The 18,878-nt window shown below is 42.8% G+C and overlaps 1 protein-coding gene across 1 annotated transcript in view; it reads left to right on the forward strand.

Moving 5' to 3' along the window:
- The window catches only part of LOC135528272 (voltage-dependent L-type calcium channel subunit alpha-1D-like), a 33,567-nt gene continuing 14,689 nt past the window's right edge, over positions 1-18,878 (forward strand). The window contains exons 1-24 of the mRNA XM_064957238.1: positions 1-13; positions 1,810-2,029; positions 3,401-3,506; positions 6,161-6,300; positions 6,396-6,541; positions 6,662-6,814; positions 7,065-7,261; positions 7,627-7,730; positions 7,856-7,998; positions 8,118-8,183; positions 10,072-10,138; positions 10,238-10,264; positions 11,166-11,326; positions 11,552-11,777; positions 12,162-12,369; positions 12,790-12,910; positions 13,173-13,248; positions 13,601-13,661; positions 13,851-13,908; positions 14,008-14,101; positions 14,218-14,347; positions 14,727-14,786; positions 15,002-15,108; positions 16,182-16,269. Coding sequence (XP_064813310.1) covers positions 1-13; positions 1,810-2,029; positions 3,401-3,506; positions 6,161-6,300; positions 6,396-6,541; positions 6,662-6,814; positions 7,065-7,261; positions 7,627-7,730; positions 7,856-7,998; positions 8,118-8,183; positions 10,072-10,138; positions 10,238-10,264; positions 11,166-11,326; positions 11,552-11,777; positions 12,162-12,369; positions 12,790-12,910; positions 13,173-13,248; positions 13,601-13,661; positions 13,851-13,908; positions 14,008-14,101; positions 14,218-14,347; positions 14,727-14,786; positions 15,002-15,108; positions 16,182-16,269 — 2,772 coding nt within the window. The remainder of the gene's footprint in view (positions 14-1,809; positions 2,030-3,400; positions 3,507-6,160; positions 6,301-6,395; positions 6,542-6,661; positions 6,815-7,064; positions 7,262-7,626; positions 7,731-7,855; positions 7,999-8,117; positions 8,184-10,071; positions 10,139-10,237; positions 10,265-11,165; positions 11,327-11,551; positions 11,778-12,161; positions 12,370-12,789; positions 12,911-13,172; positions 13,249-13,600; positions 13,662-13,850; positions 13,909-14,007; positions 14,102-14,217; positions 14,348-14,726; positions 14,787-15,001; positions 15,109-16,181; positions 16,270-18,878) is intronic.

Below are 18,878 nucleotides of genomic sequence, written 5' to 3' on the forward strand. Positions count from 1 at the left end.
ATGGCAGGAAAAGGTAAAATATTGGCCATGCAAAACGTCGTTTTGGTTGTTCCCAAACTGTAATTGTAAACGGCTGACCCCGTGACTTTGTTTTGTAAACGGAGTAAGGGGGAGCTGAGAAAGTGCATTCATTGCTGTGCATGAAAGGACTGAAAGTCCGTGAGATTGTCATGATACTGTAATTCTAAACGTATCTTGAACCTATACTTTGTTATACTTTGTTTGTTTACAAATGCCAATGCAAAAACAACAAACAATGATGTCATACAACCTCAGATTTGGGGTTATAAAAGGGTATGACTCATAAGGCTTTTAATATCCTTCAAGAATCCATGGGCATAATGTCTGTATAATGTATAATGTATTAATATAATAACTCAAGGATCTCTTACAACATAAACCGTTAGTCCTAGTCACTTTCAATAACAACTCTTGTCAGCTTTGTGCTTTCCAATTAGGCCTACACACAGTACCATTGTCACGAAACACAATAAGGAATTATAGGCAACACTTGTGGCTGGGGGCAGTGGGCGGGCACATTGTCAAACAGCCCTTTTATCACAGCTGTTCTACTCAATATGGCATCTTATGGTTCCACGTAGGCCTATCATACCTTAATGTATCCTATAGGCCTATCATACCTTAATGTATCCTATAGGCCTATCATACCTTAATGTACCCTATAGGCCTATCATACCTTAATATACCCTATAGGCCTATCATACCTTAATATACCCTATAGGCCCATCAGACCTTAATGTACCCTATAGGCCTATCATACCTTAATGTACCCTATAGGCCAATCATACCTTAATATACCCTATAGGCCTATCAGACCTTAATGTACCCTATAGGCCTATCATATCTTAATGTACCCTATAGGCCTATCATACCTTAATGTACCCTATAGGCCTATCATACCTTAATATATGCTATAGTCCTATCATACCTTAATGCACCCTATATGCCTATCATACCTTAATATACCCTATAGGCCTATCAGACCTTAATGTACCCTACAGGCCTATCATACCTCAATGTACCCTACAGGCCTATCATACCTTAGTATACCCTATAGGCCTATCATACCTTAATGTATCCTATATGCCTATCATACCTTAATATACACTATAGGCCTATCAGACTTGAATGTACCCTATAGGCCTATCATACCTTTTATATAATCTGTAGGCCTATCATGCATTACTGTACCTTGTAGGTAGTCCAATCATGTCCAGGCTGAAACCAATACCTGCCCAACCCCTGGCCAAATTTCAATAATCTTATCCAATATGTTAATAATACTGTTGTTTCATTAGCCATCTCAGTGGCCTTGTGGTTAGAGTGCCCCTCTTAGATTGGAAGGTTTGGAGTTCGCTCCTCGGCTGGGTCATACCAAAGACTGTAAAAATGGGACAGAATGCATCTCTGCTTGGCACTCGGCATTAAGGAGATAGATTGGGGTTAAGTCCCTGCGAAAGACTAGCGTCCTGTCTAGGGGGTGTACTTGTACATCAAGATGCCTCACGCTACAGAAACAGGAGATAGGCTCCTGCTCCCACGAGCCGTTCCAGCTCATTCAAGGCTATTTACTTACTCTTGTTTCATTACTGTCAATGAATATTGGCCCATTTTTTGAGTAATTGACACAATATTAAAGAGTAGGTCACTTGATAGATATTGAAGACTGTGAAAAGAAATGGTCCACCACATTTTATACACACAGTAGTGCATAGCAACTACATAACAATAACCTAGATAATGAACTTGGTAAATGAATGGTGACTATCTTCTCTCTGTCTCCTGCAGAGGATGGCGTCTCCTTGGCCGGCTCGGTTGCTGGGGACAAGTCCGACACCCTCGGCTCTGCTGCCTCGGGCAAGAAGAGGGGTGGTGGACAAAAGAAGCAGATACAAGCCAACAAATCTGCTCTCCGAGCCCCTCGAGCCCTCTGCTGCCTCACCCTCAGTAACCCCATCCGCATGGCTGCCTTAGCCCTTGTTGAATGGAAATATCCTTCAATGATGATGTACGTGTGTATGTGTGTGTGTGTGTGTGTGTGTGTGTGTGTGTGTGTGTGTGTGTGTGTGTGTGTGTGTGTGCGCGCGTCAGAGCATTTAAACCCCCTACTGTGTTGAGAGACCCTATTAAAGTTATCTCAATCGCTTACAAGCATTTTGTGGAACAAATGTTGTTGATTTTCAAAACAGAGTCTACGAGACACAGAACTCTGTGGCCTTTTGCAAAACAGTAAATGCATTTTCAAAATGCAGTGGCCTTCTCAAAACATAAATACATTCATCCTAACTATATTATACCACCAAAATTCCAAATACATTTATCAAAAGAGTGCAACCAGACTTATCTCTTGAGTCCAAGCAGACAAAACAGAAAGTTAGTCTGTCTTTTAAAAATCCCAGTAGATCAGTACATTTTCTTTGTCGTCAGTAAATCATGACGATCAAAACTGGAAGTACAACTATCCAAAGGTGCAGAATTATGAGCAATTACTCTCCTTTTATGCATATTTCATCAAGCAATTTCATACACGTCAAATCATATATTATTCCTTGTAAAAAAATACGATTTTAAATAAGGATATTGTGTGCAGGATTCAATTGTTGTGATCATCACAGTCTGATTCCATGTATTTAATTCGTAGGCTGGTTTGCTCAAAGAAACACAAAATAGAAATAAGGATACTGTAAGTGATTTCAATAGAGTAACTCAACTGATATGAATGTATAGGCCTCAATCCACACCAAAACAAAGCTCTATAATGTAGGGCTGGGATGATACCAATATCGCAATACTTGTTTGTGTCGTGTCAGGGAAACAAAACAGATGAACGGATTTAACTTCTTTAGGAAACTGCCCTAATGTTGAAAACAAATATCATTTTGTTGTCATCCAGAATCACATTTATTTATTATTAAGCTGTAGCACACAACATTTTACATACAGCAGGTTTGTAAAGGACCAAAGGGTCAGATATGCTTTGTGTTTTAATTTTTGTCATGGAAAAAATATTGCGATACTGGTATTGTCACGGCCCTACTATAATGGAAGGACAAAATGTTGGAAATGATGACTTAGGAGTAACCAAACTTCATTCGCTGCATCTCTGCATGTCCACAATGTTGAAAAAAATTTCAGAAAGACTAGACAGTCCCAACGTAACACTGAATTTTGTATTCATTAATGACATTTTGTATTTAAAGTTTTGCAAGAAAATTATCAGACGTTCTGTAAATGTATTTGAGCATTTGATCATTGCTGTTCTGCTGTAGATACATTTCAACACAGATCCGAAATTGCTTGTACGCGATTGAGAAAAACTGTAAGTCAATGATGTATTCAATGTGGTGTTTAGCATTTACCCTTAACTGTGGTCCTGCAGACCTTTTGATATCTTCATTCTACTTGCTATCTTTGCCAACTGTGTGGCCCTGGGTGTATCTAAACCCTTCCCTGAGGAGGACTCCAATTCCACCAACCACAACCTGGTGAGTTAATGCATGGCGGCTGATAGAGCCTGAGGTGTCAATCAGGGAGATCATAGGGGCTAAAGAGAGTGTTATTTTGGGAGTGCTATACAAGGACCAAACCTGGGTTAAAATAGAGATATTTGAAATCTGATTCATTTAGCTTGCTTTGGCGTAGTTGAATCAGTGGAATACTTAAAGTGCAAAATCCATCTGGGACTCAGGCAGACTCAAGCAAATGCTCAAACTATTTGAAAAATATCAAATACTATTTGAACCCATGTCAATGGAATCAAATGACAAGAGGCGATCAGAAAAGCCTGGAAGCCTCGCTGTGAGACGTGGCATATCAAAGGATGTATCAAAATACTATGGAAAACAGGTAGATTACAACAGTTTCAGAGAAGGTGTTATCGTAAAGCATAATAGTGTTAACGAGGAAAAGTTGGGGGTCTGACTCCATCCCCACGTCAAGCCCCTCAACTCCCCCAGTACACAACCTCATCATGCCGAGTCTGTCTAGTCCATCTGCTTGGCTGTGGGGCAGGACAGTGGTTGGTTAGTACTGTATTTAAATCCCTCCGGCGTGGATCCCTTTATTGGATTAGACTTGTGGAAGGGAACTCAGGCTGAAGTCTGATGCTTCACTGTAATACCCCCCTCCCTACTATAGGGATTCCAGTATGAAATCTTTACGGTAGTTTACAGCACATTAACACTCATAAATAACATACACTATATATACTCAAGTATGTAGACACCCCTTCAAATGAGTGGATTCAGCTATTTCAGCCACACCCGTTGCTGGCAGGTGTATAAAAACGAGCACACCGCCATGCAATCTCCATAGCAAATATTGGCAGTAGAATGACCTTACCTAAGAGCTCAGTGACTTTCAACATGACACCATAATAGGATGCCACCTTTCCAACAAGGCAGTTTGTCAAATTTCTACCCTGCTAAAGCTGCCCCGGTCAACTGTAAGTGCTGTTCTTGTGAAGTGGAAATGTCTCGGAGCAAAATCGTCTGTCCTCGATTGCGAAACTCACTACTGAGTTCCAAACTGCCTATAGAAGCAACGTCAGCAGATTAACTGTTCGTTGGGAACTTCATGAAATGGGTTTCCATGGCCGAGCAGGCGCACACAAGCCTAAGATCACCATGCAGAATGCCAAGAGTCGGCTGGATTGGTGTAAAGCTCGCCGCCGTTGGACTCTGGAGCAGTGGCAACACGTTCTCTGGAGTGATGAATCACACTTCACCATCTGGCAGTCAAACAAATCTGGGTTTGGCGGATGCTAGGAGAACGCTACCTGCCCGAATGCATAGTGCCAACGGTAAAGTTTGGTGGAGGAGGAATAATGGTCTGAGGCTGTTTTTCATGGTTCGGGCTAGGCCCCTTAGTTCTAGTGAAGGGAAATCTAAATGTTACAGCATACAATGACATTCTAGACAATTCCGTGCTTCCAACTTTGTGGCAACAGTTTGGGAAAGGCCCTTTCCTGTTTCAGCATGGCAATGCCCCTGTGCACAAAATGAGGCCCATACAGAAATGGTTTGTTGAGATCGGTGTGGAAGAACTTGACTGGCCTGCACAGAGCCCTGACATCAACTCCATTAAACACCTTTGGGATGAATTGGAACGTCTCATCAAAAGAGAACCATCATGCTCTCCCAGAAGCTTGGCTGGTGTGTAAAACCTGCAAATTCAGACAAACAAAAAGGTGTGGTTCCCATCTTGTTTGTATGAATTGGAACGCCGACTGCGAGCCATGTCTAATCGCCCAACATCAGTGCCCAACCTCAATGATGCTCTTGTGGCTGAATCGAAGCCAGTCCCCACAGCAAAGTTCCACCATCTAGTGGAAAGCCTTGTGGAGGCTTGTGGAGGCTGTTATAGCACCAGAGGGGGACCAACTCCATATTAATGCCCATGATTTTGGAGAGAGATGTTCAACGAGCAGGTGTCCACATACTTTTGGTCGTGTAGTATGGTGTTAAGAAATACTTATAGGGAATTGTCCGCACTTCAGGGACTACAGCTGTCCTGATTTGAATAGAATGAAGCAATCACTGTCTCCATTCATTGCACTACAGCCTATCGTTCCATAGTGAAGGTACTGTACCTTCTAATCTGTCACATCACCTTGTTTGACCACGATGCTATAGCCAGCTTTTGTCTGCATTCCTATTCCAGCCTGATGCCTAGCGACTGTGGTGCCAAAGATTAGCAGCATTAAGAAGCATTAGTCCAAGGGTTACTGACTAGCGCTCTAGTGGCTGGCTCATTAAGCCTGTTTTGGGCTGTAAGTTAACAGGGCTGAAGCTACTGTAATACCTACAGGACAGACTCTGGCTACTTCCCAAATGGCTCCCTATTCCTGTGCACTAATTTAAAGTATACATGTACAGTATAAGCCATCAACGTGACAGTGCCTGGCTTCCTTCCCCCACATGCAGTAGATACATGAAACATTACACCCCTGAATATAACATATGAATTGGATATTAGACAGGTATTAACACTGCATTATGAACATCCACTGACATCTTGTAAAAATGTCTTTACCTAATTTTCCCAACAGTTGTCTTTGCTCTTTACTGATTACAGTAACAGACAAATTAGGAAGTATGTATTTTTGACCATGCTGTCTTCTCCCTCTCTGTGAATGCAGGAACAAGTAGAGTATGTCTTCCTGGTCATCTTCACCATTGAAACCTTCACTAAGATTCTGGCCTATGGCTTGGTCATGCACCCTAGCGCCTACATCCGCAGTGGCTGGAATTTGCTTGATTTTGTCATCGTTGTTGTCGGGTACGCAAGCTCACGTCTCCATTCCTCTTCTGTTACCCCCTCCATTCTGTTTATGGTGTTTTAGCTGTATTGTTGTTGTGTGGCTGTTGTTGCAGGTTGTTCAGTGTGGTTGCTGAGGGGACGGCCGACCACAAGCCTGGAGAGGCCCACCACGCAGCAGGCAAACCAGGAGGACTGGATGTCAAAGCGCTCCGAGCCTTCAGGGTGCTGCGACCCCTTAGGCTGGTGTCTGGCGTACCCAGTAGGTTTGCGCGCGCGCGTGTGTGTGTGTGTGTGTGTGTGTGTGTTTCAGTGAAACCCATCTCTCTGCTGGGTGAATGTGTGTGTGTGTGTGTGTGTGTGTGTGTGTGTGTGTGTGTAGGTCTCCAGATTGTCTTGAACTCCATCATGAAGGCCATGGTTCCCCTACTCCACATTGGTCTGCTGGTCATGTTTGTCATCATCATCTATGCCATCATCGGCCTGGAGCTCTTCCTCGGCAGGATGCACAAGACCTGTTTCTACTTGGGCACAGGTACAAACTTCACTTACAACACAAACAAGTTTACTGCACTGTACTGTGCATACACATCCTAACACTATATTAAAGAGTTGCATTTGAGTCATTGTACGCAGACATGGGGTAAACAAGTTATTTGCATACAAGTTTGTTATCAGCTAATGCTTTGGAAGCCTGGATTTTATATGAGATTTCTATCTTTTTACTAAGAAGACTAAGACATTTGTCACGATGAGTGACCTCCTCATGTTGTCCTCTCTCCCAGAACTGAACGTGGATGATGACCCCACACCGTGTGCGTTTGCTGGAAATGGGCGTGATTGTGTGGGCAATGGGACAGAGTGCAGAGGACCATGGGAGGGGCCTAACGGCGGGATCACCAACTTTGACAACATCTTTTTTGCCATGTTGACTGTGTTCCAGTGTATCACCATGGAGGGCTGGACCGATGTGCTCTACTGGGTAATATCAGCCTCTCTTTTTTTCTTGGCTGCATCATAAATGGTACCCTACTCCCTATAGTGAGACCTGTGGACCCTGGCCAAAGGTAGTGCACTACATAGGGAAAAGGGTGTCATTTTGAATGCACCCCTAGTACTTTGACTTAAATTGTCTATCGTCACATAAAAATGGAACAGTTTCTGATTATCTATCTATCAATCAATCAAGCAAGCAATCAATCAAATGTATTTATAAAGCCCTTTTTTTAAATCAGCAGTTATCACAAAGTGCTTATACAGAAACCCAGCGTAAAACCCCCCAATGCAGATGTAGATGCACGATTAACAATGCTTAATCTCCCTCTGTCTCTTTCTGTATTCCTGCAGATGAATGATGCAATTGGCTTTGAAATACCCTGGGTGTACTTTGTCTCTCTGGTCATATTTGGCTCGTTTTTTGTACTCAACCTTGTATTGGGAGTGTTGAGCGGGTGAGTGAGTGGAAGTTTGTGTGGATGTTTGTCTTGTGTTACATTTGTGTGCGAAGGCCTTCTCCGAGTGTAGGTTGTGTGCTGACCGTCTATGTGTGCGTCTGTACGTGTGTCTGTGTGTGCAGAGAGTTCTCCAAGGAAAGAGAGAAGGCCGTGGCTCGTGGAGAGCTGCAGGACGCCCAGAATAAGAAGCAGATGGAGGAGGATATGTGTGGTTACATGGACTGGCTCATCGAGGCCGAGGATGTGGATGAGGAAGGAAACAAACGTATGGTTAACTGACTGACTGAGATACACACGCACATGTAAACACACAAATAAATGCACACACATTGAAAACACAGCCTTGCACCCATATAGTCAACCTTTCCTTTGTCTCCTAACAAGGTGCTGCTGTTGCCAAGAAGAAAATGATGAAGAAGTTTGGCTGGTATAAACACAGCGAGGACGGAGGTATGATGGCCTGTCACTCTTCTCACTGTTACTGTCTGTGTATTAATGCAGGAAAACTTAAATCTGTTTTACCTCATTTCTACCAGCATGTCACATGTGCAACCAGAAGGGAAAAAAAACTCTAGACCACCTTCATCGTCCCCACAGAGGCTGTACGTTCATATCCCAACCACAAGTCATGGATTACAGGCAACATCCGCACCGAGCTAAACGGTAGAGCTGCTGCTTTCAAGGAGCGAGACACTAATCCGGACGCTTATAAGAAATCCCGCTATTTTACTTCATTATTCATTATTTTATTTCACCTTTATTTAACCAGAATCCAATCCGCTATGCCCTCCGACGAACCATCAAACAGGCAAAGCGTCAATACAGGAATAAGATTGAATCCTACTACACCGGCTCTGACCCTTGTCAGATGTGGCAGCGCTTGAAAACCATAACGGATTACAAAGGGAAGAGCAGCCGCGAGCTGCCCAATGACACAAGCCTATCAGACAAGCTAAATGGCTTCTATGCATGCTTCAAGGCAAGCAACACTGGAGCATGCATGAGAGCACAAGCTGTTCTGTGTGATCAAGCTCTCCGTAGCCAATGTGAGTAAGACCTTTAAACAGGTCAACATTCACAAGGCCGCAGAGCCAGACGGATTCCCAGGACATGTACTCAGAGTATGCGCTGACCAGCTGGCCAAGTGTCTTCACTGACTCTCAGGCGTGCATGCTTAGTACATTCCTGTACTCCCTGTTCACCCACGACTGCATTGCCAAACACGACTCCAACACCATGATTAAGTTTGCCGACGACACAACAGTGGTAGGCCTGATCACCAGCAATGATCAGACAGCATATAGGGAGTAGGTCAGAGATCTGGCAGTGTGGTGCCAGGATAACAACCTCTCCCTCAACGTGATCAAGACAAAGGAGCTGATCGTGGACTACAGGAAAAGGAGGGCCTAACACGCCCCCATTCACATCGACAGGGCAGTAGTGGAGCGGGTCGAGAGCTTCAAGTTCCTTGGTGTCCACATTATCAACAAACTAACATGGTCCAAACACACCAAGACAGCTGTGACAGCCCCCCCCCCCAGGAGACTGCAAAGATCTGGCATGGGTCCTCAGATCCTCAAAACGTTACACAGCTGCACCATCGAGATCATCCTGGCTGGTTGCATCACTGCCTGGTATGGCAACTGCTCGGGCATCTGACCGCAAGGGGCTACAAAGGGTAATGTGTATGGCCCAGTACGTCACTGGGGCCAAGCTTCCTGACATCTAAGGCCTCTATACCAGGTGGTGTCAGAGGAAGACCCTACAAATTGTCAAAGACTCCAGCCACCCTAGTCATAGACTATTCTCTCTGCTACTGCACGGCAAGCGGTACCAGAGCGACAAGTCTAGGTCCAAAAGGCTCCTTAACAGCTTCTACCCGCAAGCCATAAGACTGCTAAACGGTTAATGATACACCCGGACTATTTGCATTGACCCCCTTTTTTTACACTGCTGCTACTCACGGTTTATTATCTATGCATAGTCACTTTACCCCTACCTACATGTACATATGACCTGAATTACCTTGAATTACCTGTACCGCTGCACATTCATTTGGAACCGGTATCCCCTGTATATAGCCTAGTTATTGTTATTTATTTATTGTACAACTTTTTTTTTAACTTAGGTTATTTTGCAAATATTTTCTTACTCTGCAATGTTCTTTAAGGGCTTGTAAGTAAGCATTTCACTGTAAGGTCTACACTTGTTGTATTCAGCATTTCACTGTAAGGTCTACACCTGTTGTATTCGGCGCATGTGACAAATACAGTTTGATTTGTTTTGAACTACTAGGCTCTCTGTGATCTAATCTATGGCTCTGTTATGTGTTCAACAGAATCGGATTCAGACTCTGAATTTGAAGCATATCTAGATGACGACAATGGCTGTTGTGCATCTCTTATGTAAGGAAATAAACTAATGTATTTGAATTTCATTCTTTGTTAATTAGATGTCATTGTTATCAATGTTGTCATGTAATGCTTCTTTCTCATTTTTTTCAGGGCTAAAATGATGGCCAACAGTTTCTGGTAAGTTGAGTAGGATAGCTCAGTTGTGCCTCTGACTATGATTCAATCATATGACATGCTATTTTATCAAATCGATTCTTTAGTGAATAACAGTTCAAAGTTCATACGAAGTTGACATAATCAGCTCGTGCTGTATTCTGGCTGGTCCAGTCGAAATTCACCATTCCAGTGTGGGGATCTGGTCTCGTACATTTTGTTAGATAGAGTAGTCTTTCAACCGTTCGCAACCACAAGCTGGGGTTTGCTTAGTCTAACGTGAATTGGGTCACAGGGGTTTTTGTACTGGGGAAGAGAAGGGCGTGTTTCATCCCTCTCCAACCAATGTCTGTTCACTTGGGCGTGGCCACTGAGTGAGCATAAGTTTACTTATGAAAACAATTCTCTCATTTAGAAGCTAAAATCAGATTTCGTCATCTCACAAATAGTTTCATATTTAAAAATTTAAATTGCGCTACAATTTCATGTGAATCGGATAACTACAATGTGTAGACTTTCCAAGATACAATTTATGTCATCCTATCATCAGATATAATGTCCCAGACAACAACTGATCTGACATCATATTCTTTAAGTACCAACGGACACTTTCAAATGGTTGAGAAAGGGAATTATTGTTTCACTCCCCAACCTTTTGATGTTACCATACTTTCTCTGTGGTACGAAGGGCTTTCCAAGAGTCCATTCTGTAGAGTGGAGAGAAAAGGGGGAAAGGTATTTATGGGGGGAGTCATAAAGCTCACCCAACAGGGCAACGTCATGACAGTTCTAAGAATATACACAATAATGTTTTATTTTCTGTTTGTTTTTTAAATGAGAAAGTACACTACATACTTTTGACAAAGCCGGTTTCTGACCCTTCCGCTCCTCATGCAACTTGTCTCCTGTCTCTCACTTCACTCAGTGAACAACTATGCCAACTGAACCACGCCTTTCGGAAGAACTGTCGTGTAGCAGTCAAATCCCAGAACTTCTACTGGCTGGTGCTTCTTCTGGTGTTTCTCAACACTGCAGCCAGCGCCTCTGAACACTACGGCCAGCCCAAGTGGCTCACCGAGATGCAGGGTCAGGATACACTCTCTGCTCTACATCTCTTCCTGTTATTCGTTCTCTCTCCACCTACCTGTATCTGGTCTTTTCTATTTGTTTCTGCTTGTCCTCCTCCCCTCTTTCCTTTTCTCTACGTCATTTTCTCCCTAATTCAGCAGGATGAAATGTTAACATAGACGTCAGGAAAAATATATATATAAATACATAAATAACCTTTATTTTCCTTGGTCTTTCCTTCAGAGCGGGCCAACAAGATCCTGTTGATGTTGTTCACGCTGGAGATGCTGTTAAAGATGTACAGTTTCGGTTTCCAGATCCACTTCATGGCTCTGTTTAACCGTTTCGACTGCTTCGTGGTGTGTGGTGGCATCCTGGAGACAGTCTTGGTAGAGTTGCAAATCATCCCTCCCATCGGCATCTCTGTGCTGCGCTGTGTCCGCCTGCTCAGGGTGTTCAAAGTGACACGGTCGGTAACTGCTAGCTTGGTCCCAGTTCTGTTTGTGTTGTCTTGCTCATATTGCCTACGGTCTTGTTAGCCTGGTCCCAGATCTGTTTGGTCTGTCTTGCTTGCTTGGTTCCAGTTCTGTTTGTGTTGTCTTGCTCATATGGTCTACGGTCTTGCTAGCTTGGTCACAGGTCTTGCTTGCTTTGTCACATATCTGTGTGGGCTGTCTTGCTAGCTTGGTCCCAGATCTTTCCGGAATACGCTGCTATGCAAGTCAAACGCACTTCTGAAAGAACTATATGGAATGTCACTCAGCAATTGATATATTTCATGCATGCATTCAGTATGGAAGGCTACTACATACCTCATACCCTCAAACACTGAAACTACCTGTTTCCTGTTTAGGCACTGGGCAGCCCTATCAAACCTGGTCAATTCCCTGCTCAACTCCATGAAGGCTATCTGCTCCCTGCTGCTCCTGCTTTTCCTCTTCCTCATCATCTTCTCCCTGCTGGGGATGCAGCTGTTTGGGGGCAAGTTCAACTTTGATGAGACTCAGATGAAGAGAAGCACGTTTGACACTTTTCCCCAGGCCCTGCTCACCTGCTTCCAGGTGACTTAGAATTCTAACACTAATTCTAACACTACTTTCGAATTTTCCATACTTTTCATTACAGTCGCCCTCTCTCTGTCTCTCTCTTTGTCTCTCTCTTCGTTCTCTGTCTCTCTGTCTCTCGGTCTCTCTCTCTCTCTCTTTCTCTCTGTCTCTCTCTTTCTCTGTCTGTCTGTCTCTCTGTCTCTCCCTCTCTCTCTCTCTGTCTCTCTGTCTCTCTATCTTTCTCTCTCTCTCTCTTTCTCTGTCTCTCTCTCTCTTTCTCTGTCTCTCTGTCGCTCTTGCTCTCTCTCTCTCTCTCTCTCTCTCTCTGTCTGTCTCTATTTCTATGTATCTCTCTCTCTCTTTCTTTCTTTCTTTCTTTCACTCTCTCTCTCTCTCTCTCTCCCCCCTCTCTCCCTCTCCTTTTCTCCTCTGTAGATCCTTACAGGAGAGGACTGGAATGCTGTGATGTATGATGGGATCATGGCTTATGGTGGGCCAGTCTTCCCACAGATGATTGTGTGTGTCTACTTCGTCTCCCTCTTTGTTGTCGGCAACTGTATCCTTTCTGTTAATAACCAAGACAGAGAGAGTTGGTTATATATATATAAAATCTGCTTTTGTACAATTTACTTATTTATTTTTTATTTAACCTTTATTTAACTAGTCCTGTCAGTTAAGAACAAAATATTATTTACAATGACGGCCTACAAAGCCATTGAATGTACACAAACCTCTATCAATACTGACTGTACTCTATAAGATCGGTATTCACTGATGTTGTCAAGCTCTTGGTCAATTCCTTGATATCTCTTGATTAGATATCCTGCTCAATGTCTTCTTGGCTATCGCTGTGGACAACTTGGCAGGTGGCGATGGTGGAAAAAAGCAAGTAGAGTAAGTATCACAGAAGCCAAACGAATGAAATGTATAACTTGATGGTCTGGTTGTATTACTGAACATAGCTAAGTAGCATCAGTAATGAGGAGAATAAGTAGACATAACTTGATGGTCTGGTTATATTACTGGACATAGCTAAGTAGCATCAGTAATGAGGAGAATAAGTAGACATAACTTGATGGTCTGGTTATATTACTGGACATAGCTAAGTAGCATCAGTAATGAGGAGAATAAGTAGACATAACTTGATGGTCTGGTTATATTACTGGACATAGCTAAGTAGCATCAGTAATGAGAAGAATCAGTAGACGGTGGACAAAAGCAAAGTGGTGAATTAATGGTTTTGCAGAGAGAAAAAGGATGATGAAGAGGACTGGGACGAAGATGAAGACAAAGAGGAAGATGCGGCGGTATGTACCGAAATATTGTTTCAGGGGACCAACACAGTACAATATTTTCTACAGAAGCTACTCTTATGGGCTGCAACCTTATATAACCGATAATGGTTTAGAAGGAGTGTCTGCGCTCCTCAGTGTTTTAAAAATAAAAGAGAATCTCATGTTTTGCATTTCTTTTTTGCTCGCTCATTCCCTGTGCAGAATGAGATGGATGACTGGGAGGAGAATGAGGAGTTGAGAGCCATCGAGGGTCTGGAGGGTAAGTGTCGTTCCGTACACCTCAGAAGGGTTCTCGTCAGACTGTGTGACACATGGATTGCTATCTAAATCGATTGATCTGATCAACTCCCCTCTCTAGGAATCATGCCTGTGAAGCCTGAATCCGCTCCAAAAGAGAAGATTGAACCCATTCCAGATGGGAGCTCCTTCTTCATTCTTGGAAAGAGAAACTGGTAAGTTACAGCCATGGAGCCCTATGGACACTGGTTAAAAGTAATGCACTATATAGGGAATTGTGTGCTATTTCAGAGCACCCATATCACTTGCATCGTCTCTCCTCTCCCTTCAGCCTCCGAGTGGCCTGTCACAACCTCATCCACCACTCCTACTTCACCAACCTCATCCTCGTCTTCATCATCGCCAGTAGTATTTCTCTGGCCGCTGAGGATCCAATCAGAGCTCACTCCTTTAGGAACAACGTACGGGAACATTTTTTAAATAAATCCCTCTCGATATCTACTCAGCCAACTGTCAGTCCCGCCGTCACAACCAAGCACTACCTAATGCCCAATCAACATCTATAGTCTATAACCGGCATTCAAAACTACCGTTCACACTCTCACTCAACTACCGTAAATCTACCCACACTGCTCAATGGTTTCAACCAAAACTGCTGTTTTCATACTCACCTTACTTACAATGCCCACCGGGGCTGGGTTAAATGCAGAAGACACATTTCAGTTGAATGCATTCAGTTGTACTACTGACAAGGTATCCCCCCCTTTCCCTTTCCACCACCAAATAGTGTTTCTGAATTGTTGCCATGATGCTGATGTAGGATATCTTCTATATCTTCAGATGCTTGGCTACGCTGATTATGCGTTCACCTCCATATTCACTGTGGAAATCATACTGAAGGTAAAATGTGACCAGATATGCAGATGAAATGGGTCAAGCACTTTTGGGATTATACTACGTTTTGGAATGTTACTTCATTGTGAATTGACAATGATCTGCATAGGTTATCTTTCCTTCAGGCAGTAGATCTACGTCTATCTATAAACATATATGGGAGTGCATGTAAATAGCATTTAGAATCCCTCTTAACTCTTGTGATTTTTCTCCCTCTCCAGGTGACGGTTTTTGGTGCGTTCCTTCATCCTGGTTCCTTCTGTAGGAATGCCTTCAACCTCCTGGACCTTTTGGTTGTCAGTGTGTCTCTCGCGTCCTTCTTCCTCCAGTGAGTATCTGTCGGGATGTTATCCAAGTGGGCTCGAACCTCAGGAGCATAGCTGAAAAGCTTGTGCCTGAAGTCGAGCAGGAGTCCCATTGACAGTATGGTACAACCATTTTCAACCAACCTTTACTTAGCAGTACTGTCTTCGTTATTCTCATAAACGTCTGTTTCCATTTGCAGTTGGAACTCCAGAAACCTGAGAATAGATATTAAATTCACTTTTTGTAGAGAGTGAGAAATGGCCTCTTACATGTGTAAATCTTTGTTTGTGTTGTTTGGATCGCACTGTGTGACGCCTTATTCTACATGTGGCTGTTTCGCTTACAAATGACTAGTTCCTGCTAAGCTGTTGTGAAATGCCTGATGTCTGGCAGCTAAAATGTTAAGGAAACTCCTCATGTAGCACAGACATTTCAGTTCATATTTTTCTGAATATTCTCAGCTTTTTGGATTACAGCTGCAACTGTGAACAGACGTTTGTAAGACACTGGTGTCTTCTGAATCAAGAATGAAGAAAGTATCGCCAAGTAAATGTTGGTTGCAAATAACTGTACCAAGACTAGTGGACCATCGACTCAAAGGCCATCACAAGCTAGTTAGCTAGCTATACAGATGAATGTAAGATTTGATCAGCTATCGGTGTGTGTGTGTGTGTGTGTGTGTGTGTGTGTGTGTGTGTGTGTGTGTGTGTGTGTGTGTGTGTGTGTGTGTGTGTGTGTGTGTGTGTGTGTGTGTGTGTGTGTGTGTGTGTGTGTGTGTGTGTGTGTGTGTGTGTGTGTGTGTGCGTGCGCCCGCGTATTGTTATGTATACTGTATTTTTTGTATCTTACGAAATACATACTCTGGCTACACAATACATTTCCCATTTGCAAAAACAACACATTTTGAATTGAATTGGTTCTGTCCTAAAAGGGACATTGGAAGGATGATGAACTGTCATTCCTTTACAGGTCAATGGACAGTATTGGCCCTGGTTATATAGACATAATACTGTAACAGCACTCTCTGCAGGTCAGACAAGAAAAGTGCTGTGTGGATCATTCCAACACTCGTATCTGCTTCTCCTATACTCTCAGTTCCAGCGCTATCTCTGTGGTCAAGATTTTCAGGGTACTCAAAGTGCTCAGGCCTCTTCGAGCAATCAACAGAGCCAAGGGACTCAAGGTAATCATTTGACCACTTTAACCACCTCTCTCTCTTTCTCTCTCTCTCTCTCTCTCTCTCTCAATTGAATTCAAAAGGGCTTTATTGGCATGGGAAACACACGTTTGCATTGCCAAAGCAAATGGAATAGACAATTAACAAAAGGGAAACAAACAAGGGGAACATGAGTAAACATTACACTTACAAACGTTTTAAAAGAATATAGACATTTCAAATGTTACATTATTGTCTATATACGGTGTTGTAACAATGTGCAAGTAGTTCCATTATGAAAGGGGGAACAAATAAACAGATAAATATAGGCTGTATTTACAATGTTGTTTGTACTCCACTGGTTGCACCTTTCTCATGGAAACGGGCCACAAATCTTTCTGCTGTGATTTGCACACTGCAGTATTTCGCCTAACAGATATTGGAGTTTATCAATGTTTGATTTCTTTTCAAATTCTTTGTGGGTCTGTGTGACCTGTGAGAAATATGTGTCTCTAACGTGGTCATACATTTGGCAGGAAGTTAGAAAGTGCAGCTCAGTTTCCACCTCAATTTGAGGAGAGTGGGCACATAGTTTGTCTTCCTATGGCGGCTTCTCTCAATGGTAAGGCTATGCTCACTGAGTCTGTAACATAGTCAATGATTTTCTTAGTTTGGGGTCAGTTACAGGGGTCAGGTATTCTGCCATGGTGTACTCTCTGTTTAGGGCCAGATAGCATTCCAATTTGCTCCGTTTTTTGTTTGATTCTTTCTGTACCAAATAGTTATCTTTTTGCTTTCTTATCCTTTTTTTGCGTCTAAATGTGTTTCTATCCTGGGGCTCTGGGGGTCTGTTTGTGTTTGTGAACAGAGCTCCAGAACCAGCTGGCTTAAAGGACTCTTCTCTAGGTTTATCTCTCTGTAAGTGAGGGCTTTGTGGTGGAATGTGTGGGCATTGCTTCCTTTTAGGTGGTTGTAGAAATGAACAGCTCTTTTCTGGATGTTGATAACTAGTGGGTATAGTCCTAATTCTGATCTGCATGCATTGTTTGGGGTTTTGCGTTGTACGCAAAGTATATTTTTGCAGAATTCTGCAGGCAATCTCTCAATTAGGTGTAGGTCCCATTTTGTGAATTCTTGGTTGGTGAGTGGACCCCAGACCTTACAACCATAAAAGGCATGGGTTTGATAACTGCTTTAAGTATTTTTTGCCAGATCCCAATTGGGGTGTTGAGTTTTATATTCCTTTGGATGGCATAGAAGGCCCTTCTTGCTTTCTCTCTTAGATCGTTCACAGCCTTATGGAAGTTACCTGTGGTGTTGATGTTTAGGCTGAGGTAGGTGTAATTCTTTGTGTGTTCTAGGGCAACAGTGTCTAGATAGAATTTGTATTTGCTGTCTTTGCTACTGGACCTTTTTTGGAACAGCATTATTTTTGTCTTATTGAGACTCACTGTCAGGGCCCAAGTCTGACAGAATCTGTGCAAAAGATCTAGGTGCTGCAGTAGGCCCTCCTTGGTTGGGGACAGAAGCACCAGATCATCTGCAAACAGTAGTAGTTTGATTTCTGAGTTCAGTAGGGTGAGGCCTGGTGCTGCAGACTGTTCTAGTGCCCGCTCCAATTCATTGATATATATGTTGAAGAGGGTGGGGCTCAAGCTGCATCCCAGTCTCAGCCCACGGCCCTGGGGAAAGAAATCTGTGTGTTTTTGCCAATTTTTACTGCACACTTGTTTGTGTACATTGATTTTATAATGTCATATGCTTTCCCCCCAACACTGATTTCCAACAATTTGTATAGCAGACCCTGTTGCCAAATTGAGTATAACACTTTTTTGAAATCAACAAAGCATGAGAAGACTTTTGTTTGCTTTTGTTTTGCTTTGATTGTTTGTCAACAATTGTGTGCAGGGTGTACACATGGTCTGTCATATGGTATTTTGGTAAGAAGCCAATTTGACATTTGCTCAGGACATTGTTTTCGCTGAGGAAATATCTGAGTCTTCTGTTGATGATACTCCTGGGGATTTTCAGAGTTTTCTGCTGACCCATATTCCACTGTAATTATTGGGGTCAGATTTGTCTTCACTTTTGTGGATTGGGTTAATTGGACCTTGATTCCAAATATTAGGGAAGATACCAGAGTTGAGGATAATGTTGAAGAGTTTAAGAATAGTCCACTTGAATTTGTGGCCTGTATATTTTAGCATTTTGTTTAGTATACAATCAACACCAACGTTTTGGGTTGCAGGGTTTTTATTTTTGTCCTGTAGCTCATCCAATGTAATTGGAGAATCCAGTGGCTTCTGGTAGTCTTTAATAGCTAGTTGTAAATTTTGTAAATTATCATGTATATATTTTTGCTCTTGGTTCTTTCTTATATGTCCCGAAAAGATTGGAGAAGTGGTTTATCCATACATCTCCATTTTGGATAGATAGCTCTTTGTGTTGTTGTTTGTTTAGTGTGTTACAATTTTCCCAGAAGTGGTTAGATTCTATGGATTATTCAATCCCAATGAGCTGTTTTCTGTCATGCTGTTCCTTCTTTTTTTCTGTATTTCTCTCTCTCTCTGTCTCTGTCTCTGTCGCTGTCTCTGTCTCTGTCTCTGTCTCTGTCTCTGTCTCTGTCTCTGTCTCTC

This window comes from Oncorhynchus masou, chromosome 33 (genome assembly GCF_036934945.1).
Source record: "Oncorhynchus masou masou isolate Uvic2021 chromosome 33, UVic_Omas_1.1, whole genome shotgun sequence".
Classification (NCBI taxonomy): domain Eukaryota; kingdom Metazoa; phylum Chordata; class Actinopteri; order Salmoniformes; family Salmonidae; genus Oncorhynchus; species Oncorhynchus masou.